At 41.3% G+C, this 17435-nt stretch overlaps 1 protein-coding gene across 4 annotated transcripts in view; it reads left to right on the forward strand.

Moving 5' to 3' along the window:
- Positions 1-14995, forward strand: part of ELP4 (elongator acetyltransferase complex subunit 4) — a 243152-nt gene extending 228157 nt beyond the window's left edge. For 2 of the 4 annotated variants that reach the window (XM_059138826.1, XM_059138817.1), the window contains exon 10: positions 14357-14995. In XM_059138826.1, the coding sequence (XP_058994809.1) occupies positions 14357-14488 (132 nt within the window). In that variant the 3' untranslated portion in view covers positions 14489-14995. Of the gene's footprint in view, positions 1-9816; positions 12116-14356 lie in introns of all 4 variants that reach the window. The other 2 variants (XR_009345762.1, XR_009345763.1) reach the window with 2 other exon arrangements.
- Positions 14996-17435: the final 2440 nt, after the last annotated feature.

Consider the following 17435-nt stretch of genomic DNA (forward strand, 5'->3'; position numbering starts at 1 on the left):
TTATCTATATACTCACAAATATATTGCTCTTTTCTGGTCATCAGTATTTTTTTTCTTGCTTTATTTGCTTCATTTCCTTTAACTTTAAGCCCCCTTATTCCCAGAGAGGTTTTCTATCTAAGACTAAGCTCATTCTCTGCTCACTTATCAGTGGCTTCCCTTCAGCAGGGTTATTCTTTGGAGTTATGTCCTCATCCCTAATCTGTCTCCCTCAGCTAGAGCACTCGGTCTTGTGCTGCCCCATCACTGCCCTAAGGCATGTAGACAGAGGGCTCCTGCTCTGCCCAGTCTGTTCACTGAGCTCCCTTTGAAACTGGTAAGGAGGGAGGTCTATGGAGGGTGGGGATAGATGCACTGGGTGACTATTTGAAACCAGTGTAATTTGTAAATTCGCCATAAACTTTTAAGTGAGAGTTGGGCTGGGTGGTTTCCAGGCTTCACATACTTTCAGATATCAAAGGGAAAGTGGAAGGTTTCATTTTATTTTACAGGGCTTTAATATGAAAGGTTGTTTTTTTTTTTTCCCCCTGAATTTTACCAAGATTTCAGTAATTGATCTATAGAATTCAAAGATATTAAAATACGATAACATTGCCATGTTGCATACTTATATGTATGTGTATAAACAGGCACACACACAGACACACACACACACATAATCACACTTATCAAGTAATAGTACTTAATACCACCTGAGTGTTAATTTAAGTTTGGAGCAAATAAAATGTACATCACCTAGGAGAGGGTACCTCTATCTGAACATAAATAGGGAATCACTGTCCTGTAATTGATACTTTTCGTTCACTATGAAAGTTTTTCCGCAGTTGGCATAGAAAAAGGCACATTTCATTTTGTCAAACCCAAAACATACTTCCTAACTGCCTTTGTGTGAAAGCTAACACGACATGTCAAAAATAAGAGCATAGTCCTCACTATACATTGAGCCGGTGAAAGTTAGGAACAGTTTGGCAAAGTTAATTTTTGTATAATTTTCCTTTCATTCACATTCATACCAGGTAGACTCTGTCAAATACCTATAGTAAAGAAGAACTTGCTCATGCATGCAGAACAAAATAAAATAAGATTAAAAGCTCCAGGAAATCAGCCTACTTCAAAAAACCATTAAAGTGTGCCTATCCCTCAAGCTTTACAAATGTGTTAATTGTCGTGTTTCAGTCATGTAAATATGTTTCAGCATAAAGTAACCAAGATTTCCTGTTATAGAAGCGCTGCAATCTGGGGGTGTTGGGGGGAGGGGGACGAAGGAGGACTAAATAACACACTGTAATGAAACCTGCCTTTGGGCAGCACATGCTTCAGTTCTGAATGCCCAGAAATACTTTGCAGACGCTCTAGGCTGCCTAGCAATGGGGATTTCTAATTCTGGCTAGCTTGACAAAGTAAATACAACTATTGAACATAAGGCAGCTCCTAATAAAAAACAACAATTCCCCCTTGTAAACACCTACATTTGGCCCCATTAAAAATTCTTTCTTCATCCCCAGGAACTCGCAGACCCCGCAATGTGGGGGTCTCAAAGTAACTCAAGAGTGGTCAGGAGATTTAATGTTGTCAGGATGGTTTACATTGCCATTTCCACCGGGCACTTTATACCCCATCTCGGGGCTTGGTGGAGCAATGTTCTGCATACACTGTAGGGCATTATCCAAGCAAACACATTGGCCATTATGCTCTCAGGACTCATTCATGGATAGCCAAAAAGAAATCAATATATTTTGTATATATGCTGCACTTATAGACAAAAAGTTAAAAATAAAAAAGATACAACTGCCTCATTTCCAAATGGAGTGTTCATCAAAAGCTGCCAGCTTTGAAAGTTTTTTTAATGGACTGACATTAATATGATAACGTAAGCAATTCTCTGATTTCAGAATTCTTTCTGCTTGTTCACATCTTAGAATTCATCTGTTCCATAAACTATCAGTCAGATCTCTGCCAGTCCCTAAACTGAATAGCAGATCTGCCGTAGTTCTAAAAATCTCTAGGATTTAGGAATCCATCTTGAGTTTCCACACACAGAGTCAGAGGTTTCAGATGATAGGAAGGAGGAAACATTAGTTTGAATTCTAGTAGACAGAAACAAAGGTAATGTTACCTTTTGCCACCTCCAAAACAGTTCCCTTATGCTTTAAAAGGAAACGGGATGGAAAGGAAATTCTCACATAATTAGTAGTTCAAACTAAAAGAAGTGTTGTTGTGTTGTTTTTTTTTTTTCAGACTCAACATTCAACTCTAAAATACTGTATGTTCTTAAAATATCTCACTACTAGGAAGCCACCTGAGGGCTAGTACCCAAAATGTTGCTCTGAACATTTCCTCACTGCAGAGGGGCTTCCTGGGCAAAGCAGGCTTAAAGAGCCTATCAGAATGACTGTCTGTGCACAGAAAGTTCCCTGTCTCTTCCACTTATTGCCACAGAAGCAGTAGGCCCTAGGGCCCAAGCATCTCTCAGCTTGGCCCTGCTGAAGCTTAATTCAAATTCTACGCACTCTGGAGCTTATATGCTCTGGCCTGCATTGTGCGCTCCAGAGCCACACAAGCCTTGGGGTAAGCAGCAGTTGGAGACCAGTAAAAAGATTGCCAGAGTAAGAAGCCCTGTGCACAATGAAGGAAAGATGAATGGAAGGGAGTCAGTTGGGGAGAGAGAGTCTCATGGAGACAGTGGGTCACAAGCTGTGGGTCACAGGGATGGCCGTGGCCATGTGTGACTTATCCGTCCCATATTCCCTTTACCCCAGGGAAGAAGCTAATGGGAGTGATTTCAAGCATTGCTACTGTCCAAGTTTAAGCAACCGTTTAATTCACCTTATTCCGTTTATTACCTGGATGATTTTTTTTCAGTCCTACTCATGGTAGAGCATTAATGAGGATTAAAATGTGCCAAAGAACAAAGGACAAACCAAAAAGAAAGAAAAATTTACTGGTTTTTGTTTGGAAGGGAAAACCATTGTAAGCAAAGTTCTTCGGGAGTCATCTAGTTTGTTCTTTGTCGATCTATGAAATAAAAGAGGAAATTAACATGACTCCCCTTCATCTTAAATGTCTGAAAGTTCACGGACCTTGGGCCTGACACTTGGTGGTATTCTTTTTACAATATTTTCTAAAAGATTCTGGCTCACATTTGAAGAAGATTAAACTCAGCCAACCAGCCCCACAAACAGTACTGCCCGAGTTTCTCCTCCATGAACATTTCACACCGGGTCCATCCACTCCAGCTAGAAGCTGCCCGTCGCTTGGCGGGGGGTTGGGAACCACCACTCTCCTCAGGAGGAGGATGGGAGAAGACAAACACTGTGGGTCACTTAGGAGATAGAATATTTCTTCTGAATCAGAAGATTACAACATCTAAAAAAGCCTGTGTATACTGCATTTTGGAAAATTCTATCTTTAATAACATACTTTCTGTTTGCTACTGTTTTATATTATTAAAAATGTCTATGCATGGATTTATATGGATATGGGTGAGATAGCCCTTGTACTCAGAGAATTAAAAATTTACATCAGTCCTTTGCTACCCTTCACTCTAAGAAGTCCAAGTCACTTACAAACCCTACACAATCTGATACCTCCCTACCAAGCCAAATTTCTCATAGCCACTCCCTTGTTTGTTGACTGCTCCAGAAAGCTGACTTTTTTCCTGTCCTTCAAACATACCAAGATTATTCTTGCCCTAACGCTTTGTATTTGATGATCTTTGCCTGGAAAGTTCTTTTTCCAGGTCTTCAGAGGTCCCTTCTCAAATTGAAAATCTTACCTCAAATGTATTCTCCAGAAAGACTTTTACCAAATAAGGTGGTACCACCCCAGCCAATATCATATTGTCATGTTTTATTTCCTTAAAAGCATCTCTCACTATCTGAATTATCTTTGTTTGCTTTCCTATATGTTAGCTATCTCTCCTTGAGTCATGTAAATGTCTGTGGGTCACAAGCTGTGGGTCCCTTTCTGAAGTCATAAGTTCTTTGAAAGCGGGGATCTTGCCAGTCTTGTTCATTGTTTTATCTCTAGTACTTAGAAAAGCTCTAGCACGTAGAATAATGAATAAGAATGTGACTTTGAAGCCAGGCTGCCTGAGTTCAAATACCATTCCAGTATCCTGAAGTTGCAACATCAATACTCTCTTTAAATTTGGTCATGTGATCCACAACTAGCTGAAAGGAAAGCATGGAAGTGGAGTTTTTATTCAGGGTGGCCACCTATTCAAAAACTCTTCCACCAAAGGGAAAAGGGAGAGTAATAGATATTGGAGGATAATCATCAGTCTCTGTCATAGTCTACAACCCATGGAACTCAAATATCCATGCAGTCTTCTTCCCACACACCTATGACTCTCCACGGGTGAGTGGAGAATCTTGCTGGTAGAAACCAGGAATTCTCTGCCCTCCCTGTGGAGGACTTCAACCCAGTTTGTAGTCCCCAGTTCTGTTCTCTGGAAGTAACTCCCTTATCCTCTGTATCCTTTTAGGAAGTTATTCCTTATCCATTATCATTCATGGCTACATGAAGTCACCATCAGAGAGAATGCTTTTAGGGGGCTGCACAGTTTTGATAGGTCAGGTTTGGGGACCTAAGATTATTTTAGGGGTTGGATAATCCTAGACTTTAGACCAGGCTTGTGGTTTCTTTGGCAGGACAATCCCATCAAGACTCTAGAAGGTTCCCAATCTGTTCACTTCCCTTCAGTCCCACATGCGAGTAATCACAGCCAAAGAGTTGTCTGGACATAGTTCTAGGATCCAACTGTAGGAAGCCCCTGCCATCGAATTCCATGGAATTATTTTACGGACAGGAGAGAGTTTATCCCAGGGAACTAGGGAGCTAGCGAAATAATTGGAAGGGCTAAAGAACAGTGCCTCCAAACTGGCCTTTGGGGACACTGCTGCTGCCTCAGTCAGCAAAGTGAGGAGTTGGAAGGCCACCACTAGGGCTGTTAACTGGAAGTGCACCCCTCTATGTCTGTGATCTTGGGCGTGATAAGTTCTCACTATGACCCCCTACGAAGTGAGTAACTGGGCCCTGAAACACTGGTCTGGCCTCCACTTCTGCACCTGCCTCTCAGCTCCCATGGAGCCATCGACTGGTCACTGCGATACTGATGCAAAGAAAGCAAGGTCCCCACAGTAGTCCTTGCCGACCGCAGGACTCAGCAGCGGGAAGACAGCTGCTGCTTCTCTCCCGCCCACTGACTCAAGTACCAATGCACCTAATCCAACAGGTCTAAGTCCCACCTCGCCCTCCTCCAGAGGTTGGAATGGCTACATGCCCACTGCAACTGTTAACCTTTGAAGTCTTGAGTCTTTTCCGGCCTCTCTGTTCTACCCACATCCCTCTCACCTTGTTAGTAACTAGCTTGACTCCATCTAAAATAGCCAACTTGAGGGGCGCCTGGTTGGCACAGTTGATTAAGCATCTGTCTTCAGCCCAGGTCATGGTCTCGGGGTCCTGGAATCGAGCCCTGCATCAAGCTCCCTCCTTAGAGGGGAATCTGCTTCTCCCTCTCCCTCTTCCTCTGCCCTCACTTGTGCTCACCCACTCTCTCATACTTTCTCTCTATCTCAAATAAATAAAATATTTAAAAATACTAAATAATATAATCAACTTGAGAGGGAAGGCAGTACCCTTCATGTGGCTTTCATCTCCGAGCTGGCTCCCATTTTGTAGCCAGCCCTTTAATGAGGGCATTTCACCAACACTGAGGGGCATGGCCATATGTGAAGGCTGCCTGCTTCCCCGTGCAAGGCAGAAATAGTTGGGTTTCTCCAGTCCTCTGAGGCCCCCAAATTACCAAGCCTTCCCTCAGTCTAGACTCTCAGCTACAGGCAGAGCACCTCCTTTAAGAGGCATGGTCCCTTCTAACCCTTCTTCCAAATTTCCTAGCTCTGCTCTAAGTTCCTTTCTCTTTTACAAATAACTTTGCTGAAAGTGGCAAGAAGCAGCTAACACAACAATACCCTGAATTTCTCCAGCGCTTCTGGAGCCACTGATCAGGAGGTATATGGTGTGCCTCCCAAGTTAACCACAATCGTAACAGGGGTCACCAGCCTTCCGGGCTGCAGTCTGACCTCACCGCCTACTTTCCAGCCACTAAGCCATTTAAATCCCAGAACTTAAGCACTCTGTTTTTCAGGTACCAAATTCTGCTTAACCAGGACGCCGGTTAGGCTGTTAATGCAGAACTCCAAAAATACAGTGGCTTCAGTAACGGAGAAGTTCACATATGTCACACTTTAAAGCCCAAGTTAGTAACCCAGGGTCTTTGGGTGGCCAGATGGTATTGGGAAACCCTTGACTAACTTTCTCATTTTTTTTTACATTTTTTATTTTTATAAACATATAATATATTTTTATCCCCCAGGGTACAGGTCTGTGAATCGCCAGGTTTACCCACTTCACAGCACTCACCATAGCACATACCCTCCCCAATGTCCATAACCCTACCCCCCTTCTCCCAACTCCCCTTCCCCCAGCAACCCTCAGTTTGTTTTGTGAGATTAAGAGTCACTTATGGTTTGTCTCCCTCCCAATCCCACCCTGTTTCATTTATTCTTCTCCTACCCCCTTAACACCCCATGTTGCATCTCCACTTCCTCCTATCAGGGAGATCATATGACAGTTGTCTTTCTCCACTTGTAACTTTCTCATTTTGCTATACACCTTCGGCACAGAGCTTCCAGCTACTGCTCCATAGTGGCTGTTTCAGCGTCCACCCTCAAGTCCACATTTCAGCAAGTGGGAAGAGGGGAGTGAGGCTTGCTGCTAACATCTGTGGAGCCTTGAGCCATAAGGCAGATAAAGGACCTCACAGTTATTATATGCCTAAACATTTTAAAGTTACCAAGCCAAGAAACCACAAAAAATGCATTATCTTCCTTCCTTTGCAAATGCAACTTTCTGGAAGGTCAACTTTAAATTTAGGATATGGGTTCCAGTATAGAACTTGGAGACATAGGGTGAACTGGCCTGCAGTCACTTCCTGTCTTTTCCCGCTCCTGTCTCCCTTACCCACACACAGGTCCATATGCTTGAGGACACCCAGTCTCCAATCCAAACTCCATCCATACGCCACACAAACGCAGTCCCTTGGCTACTCCCGTGACTCAGGGTGTGCATGGAGACAACGTGATCCTTCCTTGGGACACGAACATGGGGAAGAGACCTGCACAGACCTCGTAGCCATTTGGACAGGGAATTCTGAACTCTGAATACCAAGAGCATAGGCACATCTTCTTTGCCCGGGGATTCCTTACCCCATGAGGAAGGGTGGATCAAGGCCCACAATAGGGGGCCCTCGCCAAGGTGAGGGAAAGGGGAAGTGAAAGCGATCTCCCCTTCTTCGCAGACCTGACCCTAAACTTAACCATAGCACTTCTGCCCAAGATGAAGTGACCAGGACTGAGTCACTCAGCCTCATCTATCGGCAAGGGAAGTTGGGAAATGTGACCTTTATTCTGGGAGGCTGTGTGCCCCACTAATATCCAGAGATTCCTTTACTGACTGCAAAGGAAGAGAATAGATAGTGAGAGTAAGCTAGCAATCTCTGCCACAGACACGTGCCTTTTCACAAATCACACTTTTGTTTAGACAAGTGAGTTCTTCACAATCTGCTTTCAGAGAGGTGAGTTTGGAGGCAAGACAATACTGTCAGATATAATTGACGGTCAAAATAATTGCACACCTGAGCATTTTTCAATGGGCAGCCAGTATGCAATATGCCAGCTCTGAAATTTTGTCTAATTTTCAGATCAATCAGGAAGAACCAAATGAATTGTTTTCGATTCAAAGGATATAGTATAATTATGACATTCAATAAAACAATTTTAATCTTAAACCCTGAGAGTGAATGGCATTTTAAACAAAAACTAAAACTTAAAACCTGACCGTGTTTGGCAGAATTTTTTCCAGAAATACTCAGCCACTACCAGATGCACACTTACCAAATGCAAAAAGAGCAAAAATTGGTTCTGGCATTGTTTCTCCTGGCCTACTCATATAGGAGAGTAACACAAAACTCACCAAAAATTAGGTGGATGCAGCTTCCACTTTGCAAAATTTTAACCAGATATAATTGCAACGTAACATTACATCGTCATAATGTAATAATGATGGAATAAGTGTATCGAGTAAATATCATTACGTAAGAGCACATGACAATGATTTATCTTGTAAATTGAAACAACACGCTGAAATCTTGTGAAGCCGGGCCCTTGGGTGGCTCAGTCGGCTAAGCATCTGCCCTCGACTCGGGTCATGATCTCAGGGTCCTGGGATTGAGCACCACGTCGGGCTCCCTGCTCACGGGGAGCCTGCTTCTCCCTCTCCTCCCCACTTGTGCTCTCTTTCTCAAATAAATAAGGAAAATCTTTGAAGAAATAAATAAGTAAGTAAAATGAAAAAGAAAATCTTGTGAAGAAATAATAGCAACAGCGTGACGATGGATATACCAGGTCTGCTGCTTCGGTCTCCTTCCCTCTGCCCTCCATCCTGTGCCAACGGAAGGAAGCCGGGCTTTCCAGTAAAGAAAGGGAAATACCTCGTTTTATGTGTGGAGCAAGAGAGATTCTGGTCACTGCCTGCCCCCCGCCACCCCGCCCCGCCCCCTGAGCTCATGGAGGCATCAGGTATTCATTTCCTTGGTCAGAAAACAAGAATGGAGCCCCAGACAGTCATCGGCGGCTCGCACTCTGAGGGAACGCTCTGGCTCGTGATCATATTGCTACGGCCCTTCTGGAAACTATAGCTGACTGCTGGTTGTCTCCCAATAGCCATTTGCTCCATCTTCCATAGGAATAGATTTGTTAAACATTTTCACACATTTCCCATTTCCCAGCCTCCCTTGTAGCCGACCAGGTGCAGCCATGTCTATAAATTCTGGACGTGAGTGGAAGTGATGCGTTCAGCTTCCGGACCCCGCCTTCTTGGCCCCTTCTTCCCACGGAGAGACGCCAAAACAGCAGCCTTGCAGCCAGAAGGGGAAGAAGCCCCTGTTGAGGATGGCAGGCCGGTCCTCACAGCTCAGAATTGCCTACTTCTGGACTCCAAAGTGGGAGAGAAATAAACTTCTCCTCTTTTGAAGCTATATATGGGAGGGAGCGGGAGTGTGTCTAGCCACTCAGCCTGAACTCAGGTTCATTCTGTGCCATTCCTAGCCGTGCCTCATCACCAGAGTGTGGCTTCAGAAATTAGCAAGTCACCCTCCAGGTGAGGACACTGTCTGGCTCTTCAAAGAATCTGGAATGGAGTAAGATGGTGTGTCTTTGTTAATTTGTTTTTTCTCTTCGTCGTGTAAAGAGGGGGAAAGGCTTTTAAGACTCAAGTAGAGAAGCTTCATCCTCTGACCTGTCCTTTATTAGCTCTTTTGTCAGCAATGAAGACATGTGCAAAAGACAGATTTTTAAAACAAGCTGGACACCAGATTTCCTCAGCAGTACCTCCATGCCCATTTTCACAAGCCCAGAAGCAAGACATCCAATGTGCGCCCCATTTTCGCTACTGCGTTCCTAAGTATGAGGGAAACGGTTTAGACTTTTTTTTTTTTTTTTAAAGATTTTATTTATTTATTTGACAGAGAGAGATCACAAGTAGATGGAGAGGCAGGCAGAGAGAGAGAGGGAAGCAGGCTCCCTGCCGAGCAGAGAGCCCGATGCGGGACTCGATCCCAGGACCCTGAGATCATGACCTGAGCTGAAGGCAGCGGCTCAACCCACTGAGCCACCCAGGCGCCCCCGGTTTAGACTTTTTAAGTCTTCCCAGAAACCAGGACTCTGATCGCAGTTTCCTTTTTGGTTTCTTCACCAGGCTGCAGAAGAGGGCAATGTACACTCCGTGCTCAGACGCCAGCATAGTGACTGAGACCTGCTAAGTCTGATATTCTGTTATTGTTGCTTATAACTGTGTGTAGTTCATTACATTTATACAATTGTTTCCTTGCCTTAACCAGCTCACTTATTTTTATCTTGTTGAACCATATGTATTTTTATAAGCCATCCCAACTTTTTTGGAGCAAGAGGAGATACAAATAAATTACTGTACTACTTGCTACTTCAGAGAATACTTACACATCTCATTTGGTCCTGACAGCAGTCTCATGAAGAATCATCCCCGTGTGATTGATAGATGAGCAGACACTGAGACTCACACAGGGAAACTGACTTGTCCAAGAGTGACAGAAGGACGGATGTATCGAACTTTCACTGGCCGCCTCTGTTAAGTGACCAGGACAGAGTCCGTATATTCTAAGGTGTTTACAAGTTTTCATTTAAATTAGCTATGGGAGCACCTGGCTGGCCCAGTCGGTAGAGCATGAGTCTCTCGATCTCAGGGTTGTAAGTTCGAGCCCCACACCAAGTGCAGAGATTGCTTAAAAATAAAATCTTGAATAAAAAAATAAAATAAAATGGCTGTGTTTCAAAGAACAGAAGAAAACTCTATTAGAAAGTATTTTGTAATATTAACACTGATTTCTGTGAATCTGATGAATGCAAAGTGTGACTGTTCAGGACATGTCAACATATAAAAAGGATTGAAACAACTCTCTCTTCTGGGAAAGGTTAAAATGTACTTCATCAAACAGAAAACAAACAGTGCCTGGTCGTTTGGTCTTGGCAAAATATGAAAAATGTAAATTGATTAAACTTACTTTAATGGGTATTTACCTGCAATTTGTCTCAAATCCAGGTGTAATCTAGATTCATTATCTTGCCCCTTCTGTCTAGGAGCTGTGAGTGCTGAGCACGGGGCTGGCCAGCTGGGAGAAAGGAATTAGGAAAGGAAACTGTGGAGCCAGGAAATCCAATCCTGTGTGTCTCTAGCACCCATTTAGTTGCTGACCCAAGAAGGAACAACATGCAGACAGTGGCTAAGCCCAGCAAAGAGACAGTGATGTAGGCAGAGAGGGCAGAATCTCAGAGTCTGGCTGGGCTTGGTACCCGCACGGAGCTGCAGAGCGAAGCTCTCCTGCTGCTGTCGTTTTATTCTGACCCAGGGCTTCCTGGGTCCTGAGAGGGCCTTTTGGCAGGAGCTCCCGTAATCTGCCGGAGTATTTTGGCAGCCCTGCTGTTTCCCACCTCGCAGCACCAGAGAAGAGGGACCCATTAGTCCAGTGGGATCCCTGCAAATCGCCTAGGCCTCTGTGCGAAGGTGGGAGCAATCACGTCTTAAACCCCTTTGGCTACATAGAAGGCATCATTTTAGACAAGGCATGAATGGAAAAAAGAGGCAGCCAGCCAGATAGGCATCTCCTGCATTATTAGCAGCACAATCTCTTCCTCCCGGAATCCAGGAAAAGAAAATCCAGTGAGAAAAATTTCCATTCAAGATCTAAGATATGTTTTGAGCCCTCGCCTCAGAACACCAGGTTTAAAATAAGGAAGAGGGAGACCTTGATTTGGTTTCCAAGGTTGAAAATGGTATTGTATTTTTTTAATAGTCTGATTTTTATTTAAACCATTACTCAGTGAAACCTCAAGGTCCAAAAGTTTATATATGTCCCCACAGCCTTGCAGCTTTAGTCGAAAGGAGGTCATATGCTATGCAGGGTATCTTCCTGCCTATTTTTTCACAAGACAGATCTGGGGTACAGCAGCATCTGAACATTTACATGTCAAGTGTGTAAATGCTTTGGAAGCCTCAAAGGAAAAGTTCCTGACGCACCTGGCAAGCCTGGAACTTGATCTCTCCTTCCTCACTGCTCATACCGCACTGACATGGTGCACAGGGGGAGGCTGAGAAGGGAAGAAAACAAAAACCCACTGCTTGAGAATTTAGAGTACAGAGTATGCCCATTCAAGTAACGATCAACAGAGCCGGCACATAGTTCCAGGAGCCAACCTTGGGCTTTCTCAAAGGACCTAAGTATGCAAACTGGCGTTCACCGTGTAGCATTAGGTGAGAAGCATTTAACCATATCAACCCAAATTTTTGTGCTTAGAAGTTACACAAGAATGATATTTGACTTTTCTTCAAACCCATTCAACCTGAAAGATTTCCAAGCATGTCACACATCACATTTAGCTACTTTTGCTGTGAAGGGCTTTCAGCCAACTGGCTCATGTTCATTGCCTGGAGAAGCAGAGGAAAAGAAATTTTTAGCAAATAGGTAAGCTCCTGAAATAAACTGTCATATGTTGGTTCCGAGTAACTCTACTAGTTTCCTCATTTAGATTATCAAAACAGTATGAACCTTCACCCGAATGCCTCTTAAAGATGTATCTGCTCCCCTGTTAAGCAAATCACCATTTCTCCATGTCAGAATCGATTCATTATTTAACACCTAGCCCATCTCCATGAAGTGTTCTCCTCCCCTTCCCCCACCCGATCTCGGCTTTGTCTCTCCTTTCCTGTAGGCATCACTTGGAGGACCCGCTCTGATGGTTAGCACCAGTGCTTGTCTTACTCATGCTCCCGGAATGAGAAGTAATGGGGAAGGTGCTCTGTTCACCTTGCTTTGAATAGGTTCTAAATATTTGCTGAGTCAAATTGATTTCCTAAATAGCCTAATCACCATCTGACATAATCTTTATGAAGTCCCAACCAAAAATACACACACACACACACTTTTTTAATGGTGAATTTTCTTTAAGTTTCAGGTAACCTTCAGATCATGCATGTGTCCCAGTCATTAGCATTAACTACAGGATCTTAAAGAAACATTAAAGTTCAGACATATAATTAAATGTCTCTTTCCCTCCAGTTTCCTAACATGAACACAGAGAATTAACACTGCAAAGACATTCATAGCCTTAGACTTTAGACTCATGCGTGTCTGTTAGATTCCTGAGCCTTTCATGCTTTCATTTCTGCCTGAAATCCTTGGGGGAGAGAGAGGGGAAGACCAGGCTATGAAGAAATGAAAGAGTTGTTTAAAACAAGGAAATAAGTATGTCTTTATTTGAGCTTTTTAAAAAATCATTCAAGAAATAGACATTTAGTTATTTAATATACGACAGATTGGGTGCTATGAATACAAAAGAGTATTACTACGCAGATATTACTGTATGGATATGACAGTGTTTTATTGACCTTTCTGACATCTTTGCTGGTCATAGATCCATAATAGGGTCTTCCAGTCTAGGTATGTCTGTAGTAAAAACTAAGTACCTCAAACTGAAGGAAGAGTATTGTCATACATTTCTTCAATGTTTTAAAATATTTTGATCCTTTTCACACAGCTTGTGTTTACATGGCACTAAAGAAGCCTGTTATCAGGAAAGAAACTCTCCAGAACATATGCTAATGGATCACAGTATTTTGACCCCCCCCCCCAAAAAAAAGGTTCTGTCTTTCTCATTTCCTCCCTCCCCATATTATAAGGGGTTTTCCAAATGAAGGGTTTCAGTTAGGTTGTCTCCAGGTCAGTTCACTCTTGCAAGGTCTTGGCTAGTCATCAGTGGACACCCCCATCCTACCTCACCTACCTTTAGCCTCCCATACCCACTCTGTGCCTCAACCAACAGACATGTTCCTTTGAGTTAGGATTTTTGTGAAAATTGTACAGGCTGGGGGCACTGGTTGTTAAAGGAATTTGATAGAGATCCTTTGGAAAAACAAAAAAGTTCTTTTGAAATGTGAATATTTCTCCCCGATTACAGGAACCGTTGTACAATTATGGTCAGTTCGTGCATCTGCTTGAATCAGCCTCTATCTGCAGAAAAATGGTTAAGACAGGGGAGATGTTCAGAGCCACCCTTTACTTTTAAAAACATGACCAATGTCATGCATAGAAACAAACTTACCAAGACCTGAAACAGACGTCATAGCTGACTTATCTGAGGATATAAAAAATATTGATCCTTTGATTGGTATCTTTTTTTCATTATATCAACAGTTCCACAAAAATTGTAAGTTCCTAAAGAAAGTATTGCTTTGAAATAGAATCATCAGGTCAACTTAATAGACAAAGGGAAACAAACATTTGAAAAGCTACATTCAATTTAAAAATAGCATTTTGGAGCCCTGGCAAAAACAAAGCAAAGCCAACAAACAACCCCGCCGTTACTACAACAGTGTTCTTTTCCAAGTACGCCTTTATTTGTGCTTTTACGTATTTTCATTTTGACCAAAATGAGAGAAATTTACTAATGTCTTTAGGTTTGGACTCTGGAAACGTTCCACTAAGATCCCTGGTCTGGTGTCTGTGATGGCTAGAATTTGTAAAACCTAGTAGGAAGAAGATGTGATTATATTGGGTCTCAGTCTGACTAACTGTTTTAGCAGGAATTTCATCTGCAAGACTAAATGCTGATCAACAGAGCATAATATTGTATTCTGAAGTGTGCTAGCTAAAGCAAAATTAATTTTTTTCCTCTTCTTTCTTTCCTCCCGAAATCTTCTGCCACAGCGACTGCATTTGCCTCCAGACTTGTCAGACACAGTGAGCCGCTCAAGCAAACAGGATCTGGCAGGATCCTCCAAGCTTCTGGGCCCAGGCTGTGGCATGATGGCCGGAGGCAAGCAACACCTGGACTTCTAGCGATCCCTCCTTCGTCGTCGCATGTAGAATTATAGGACACCCTAATTATGATTGCTAATAGCTTCTGTAAATATTTTTCTTAACGATTTGACCCTCCCATCCTTGAAAAACAGTTAGGATTGCAAAATGAGGCCACCACTCTTCATTTTCCTTACCCAAATTTTTGTGCAGAAAGAGTACAGCAAAACTACTTTCATTTTAAAATTTTGTTTTATGCTGTATTTAGAGAAAGCAGATAATTTTATTTTTAAATAAAATGTCAGAAACTCAAAATGCCTCACAGTAGTCATGAGTGTACGTGTGTTAAGGCACTTCGTTCATGGTTAAGTGCATATTACAACACATAGTGTAAAAAAATAGCTTGAAATTCATAACTGTATATAAAAAACATTTTCTCTTGATTTCTGAAAAAGTCACTTGCCACCAAAAAAGTACTAAGGCTTTTGTAAACTGAAAAACTCATTTGCTAATATGTGTGAAGATTATAATAAAATGAATTTGCATTTATGCATCCTGTTATTAAATTGATGAATACAAAATAATATTTGGGGATTAAGATTCCATTAAAGATCAGTAGTCTAACCATAGTAGTTAATAAAGAACCTGAGTGACAGAAAGCATAGAAAAAGAAGTTGATGGTCTTCTGTTTAGTAATCCTAAACAATCAAAGTCAGCACTATGAAATTACGTCAACAGACATAATTCAGGATTGAAATTCAAACTGACAGCTACATTAACGCTAAGGGAAAGCATGTATTGAAGCCTGGTGAGAGATTTTTACAGAACACAGGTCTGAGACAAAGTAGCAAACTGAAACTAACTCAGATTTCCATTGCACCAGGTAAGCCCTTTGTGAATTAGAGATGTTGGTTGTGTATGCACATTTATAACCATACAGACATGTACTGGGGAGGTAGGTAGCACATCAAACCGGCTTTCATATAAAACACTAGGTTTTTGAATCATAGGTCCATATTCTCAAAGCTTTTGACAAATAGACAAAAATGAAGGTTAGAAAGTGACTTGCATTTAAGTAAAGAACCTCAATTTTTAAAAAGCTGCTTAACGTCCATTAGGAGAAACTGAATTTCTAAAATGCATCTTCAGTGATGTTAGAATAAATTTTGAAGCAGTTATAACTAGCATTTTTAAGCAGTTTGCTTGTAATACACCACAAATTATACTTTATTTGTTCTTGACAACATTGTAGAAAACAAAGACTAGGTTTTTAAAACTGTCTAACCAATATGATGAATGTCAGTCACTTAAAAAAAAACCCACTGTAGCATAAACACATACTGTATACAGGTTTTATTCAGAATTAGAATAATTGAATCAATGACAGTGATTTGCCAGGATGTCAAATCTCTCCATCATATCCTGTCACTACCAGTTTATTTTTTGTGATCAAAATCAAAAAGACAACTATTTTGTCACCCGCTATTTTTTTAGTACTAAAAATCAGGTTTCTTCTATTTTTTTTAGAATGTCTGGTTTATTTTTTTCACTTCTTTTAATTCGAAAGACACAAATTCTTCCCCATTTTCTTTTCAAAATAAAGTTTCAGAATGGATCTGTCAGTTAAAATTAAAGGGCTTTTATATTAAGCAAAGGTGCTTTTAAAATTTAAAGCAACCTCAAAAAATCAATTTAGTCCATAGATAATAAATAATGTGCAGATACTCCACAAAAGCTTTGCTATGTCCTTTCAAAGCATTATGAACAATCTGAATAAATTCAAATGAATATTTTAGTTGGGTTATTATTTTAATAACTCTAACCTTTTTCTTACCATGTTGTGATTCATTTTATACAAACACACAACGGAACAATTATGTAGCATTTGACTCTGAAAAGGAAATGTGAAGTCATCAGATATGTAAATCGTTCATCAAAAATACTTAACAGGTCATTGATTTACTACCCTGGCTACCATGTCTATAAAATTAACACCAAATTACTAGTTAATATATGCTTTGCAAATAGCTAAATACTATAAAAATTGAATGTGCATGTTTGAACCCTTATTTTAAATATAAAAGAAACTTTTCAAACTCAGTAAAAGTGCATGTTGAGCAATAATTGTAGCTGGGCTTTCCAAAACTCAGATCCAGGTGCTTTGTTGTCCTGATTCCCCAGGCAGGCTTTGCAAAAAGAAGCTACAGAGGGATGTATATTTTTGTTTTCCTCTGATAAAAACCCACTCTAAAAATGTATTTTCCTTTCTTCTGGAAACATTACCAATTATCGGTAAGCTAATAACTTACTACCCAAAAATAGTGGTCTTCAATAATGCTACCGTAGGTATACAGACCATTTTTGATACATTATGAACTCCATTAACAGACTTTTTTTCTCAGTCATCAACTTCTCTCAAAGATATATTCAAATAACAGTACCAGACATAGTATTTGAAATGTCCTCATATCTTTTATTTCTAAAACTTCATAACCCTACCTAGTATTCATTTCTTACACTAGATTTGCCTTTTTTTAACATGAGGTAAATATTTTGAATACCGCACCCTGCTCTCAGGTGCTGAGGTTCTAAGACCTTCTGAATTTCTTTCTAGTAGCCACCAGACAATTTCTACTTTTCTCTTCCTCCTCTTCCATTTATTTGTTGTCTCTACCTCCAGAATCTGCAAATACTAACACTAGATCAAAAAAAACACAAAAACACTTCAAAAGGAAGCAACACTCTGCAGGCAATCAATTCCCTGTCTTTTAATTTTAAAGAATCAGACACACACATACACATACAAAAGAGAGGGGGGGTGCTATTCATTTCTTTAGAGCCCATTATGAATGTCATTTCTAAAACATCCTGTTAATGCTTTCCAAAAATAGTCACCGTCAACGCCATCAAACTTTAATGCTAACCCTAAGTACTTGCACTTTGAACTTTAAAAATGAGCAGTGAAATCATGTCAGGACCAGGCAACTCC

This window comes from Mustela lutreola, chromosome 1, assembly GCF_030435805.1.
Source record: "Mustela lutreola isolate mMusLut2 chromosome 1, mMusLut2.pri, whole genome shotgun sequence".
NCBI lineage: Eukaryota > Metazoa > Chordata > Mammalia > Carnivora > Mustelidae > Mustela > Mustela lutreola.